Source organism: Nothoprocta perdicaria, unplaced genomic scaffold (genome assembly GCF_003342845.1).
Source record: "Nothoprocta perdicaria isolate Ctin4 unplaced genomic scaffold, notPer1 scaffold_237, whole genome shotgun sequence".
NCBI classification, from domain to species: Eukaryota; Metazoa; Chordata; class Aves; order Tinamiformes; family Tinamidae; genus Nothoprocta; species Nothoprocta perdicaria.
This window is the reverse complement of record NW_020455463.1, coordinates 42,112-44,001: the sequence shown is the minus strand read 5'-3', so window position 1 is coordinate 44,001 and position 1,890 is coordinate 42,112. Positions and strand designations below refer to the sequence as shown.

General features: G+C 65.9%; 1 protein-coding gene across 1 annotated transcript in view; it reads left to right on the top strand.

Annotated features, from left to right (window-relative positions):
- The window catches only part of LOC112947557 (tumor necrosis factor receptor superfamily member 16-like), a 2,752-nt gene extending 1,667 nt beyond the window's left edge, over positions 1–1,085 (top strand). The window contains exons 3-4 of the mRNA XM_026039667.1: positions 561–807; positions 875–1,085. Of these exons, the coding sequence (XP_025895452.1) occupies positions 561–807; positions 875–1,085 (458 nt within the window). The remainder of the gene's footprint in view (positions 1–560; positions 808–874) is intronic.
- Positions 1,086–1,890: the final 805 nt, after the last annotated feature.

Sequence of the window (1,890 nt, the reverse complement as noted above, 5' to 3'; positions counted from 1 at the left end):
CAGCCCCCAGACCCAAAATGCAGTCCCTAGAGCCAGAACGCAGCCCCTAGATCCAGAACACAGCCCCCAGACCAGAATGCAAGCCCCAGACCCAGAATACAGCCCCCAGACCCAAAATGCAGTCCCTAGAGCCAGAACGCAGCCCCCAGACCCAGAATGCAGCCCCTAGATCCAGAATGCCATCCCTTGGGCCCAGAATGCAACCCCTAGATCTGGAACGCAGCCCCCAGACCAGAATGCAAGCCCCAGACCCAGAATGCAGCCCCCAGACCCAAAATGCCATCCCCTGGACCCGAAGGGCAACCTCCCAGCACCAAAATGCAACCCCCCAGACCCGATATGCAACCCCCAGACCCAAAATACAACCGTCCAGACCTGAAGTGCAACTCCCCCTGCATCCAAATTGCAGCCCCTCAGCCCCAAAACGCACCTCCCTGGACCAAAAGTGCAACCCCTAGACCCAAAATGCAACCCTCCAGATCCTCAAGTGCAACCCCCAGCCCCGAAACGCAGCCCCCAGCCCCGAAACGCAGCCCCCAGCCCCATCCTTCGCCCCGCAGCCCGGAGCTCGTCGTCGGCGCCGCCGCGGCCCTGCGGTGCCGCGGGGTGCGCGGGGTCCCCGGCGCGGCGGCCGCGCTCGGCGGAGCTGCGCGTCCTCAAGCGCTCCGGAGCGGCGCCCAACGCCTCGGCCGCCGGTGAGCCGGAGCCGGAGCCGCCCGAGGGCGCGGGCAAGAACATCATCCCCGTCTACTGCTCCATCCTGGCCGCCGTCGTGGTGGGGCTGCTGGCCTACGTGGCCTTCAAGTGGTAGGTGCTGGCGGCGGGGCGCCGGGGGTGGCGCGGGGACGCGGCGGTGACGCCGCGGGGCCCGCAGCTGGCACGGCTGCAAGCAGAAGCAGCAGCTGGCCAAGGCGCGCGCCGGCGAGCTGGGCACGGCGCCCGACGGCGAGAAGCTGCACGGCGACAGCGGCGTCTTCCTCGACACGCACAGCCTGCAGGAGCCCCACGGCAAGGGTGAGGAGCTGCTTGTCGGCCGGGGAGGATTGGCGGGGCTCGGGGGGCGCCTTGGTCCTGGGAATGCTTGAGTCTTGGGGAGCATCTGGAGATGGGGTCCAGGGAGCACCTGTGGGCATTGAGCACCCATGGGTGGAGCTGGGGAACCCTTGTGTCTTGGGGAGCAGCTGGATGGGATGGGGAGCCCCTGGGATGGGGGAGCATCCAGGTGGGGTTGGAAGTGCCCATGTCCCAGGAACACCCATGTCCCAGGCCAGATCCATGTTTGGACTCAATGATCTTGGAGGTCTTTTCCAGCCATAATGTCCTGGGGAACGTCTGCATGGGGTTGGGGAGCACCCATGTCCCGAGGAGCACCCATATCTTAGGGAATATCTGCATGGGGTTGGGGAGCACCTACATCCTGAGGAGCCTGTGGGTGGGTCTGTGGATTACCCATGTGCTGGGGAGCATCTGGGATGAGTTTGGGGACCACCCGTATCCTGGAGAGCATCAGGGTGGGTTTGGAGAGCACCCATGTCCCATGGGGCAACCTGGATGGGTTTGGGGAGCACCCATGACCTGGTGAACACTGGGGTGGGTTTGGCGATCACCCATGTCCCATGGGGCAACTTGGATGGGTTTGGGGAGCACTCATGTCCTGGTGAACACTAGGGTGGGTTTGGGGATCACCCATATCCTGGAGAGCATCAGGGTGGGTTTGGAGAGCACCCATGTCCCATGGGGCAACTTGGATGGGTCGGGGCGACACCCACACCCCCAGGAGCACCCAAACCCTGGGGAGCGCCGGGATGGGGCAGGGGGCTTGGGAGGCCGCCACGTCCCAGGGGCGCCCCCCAACCCACCCGGCGCGCCCCCCGCAGCGCCGCCCCGCGC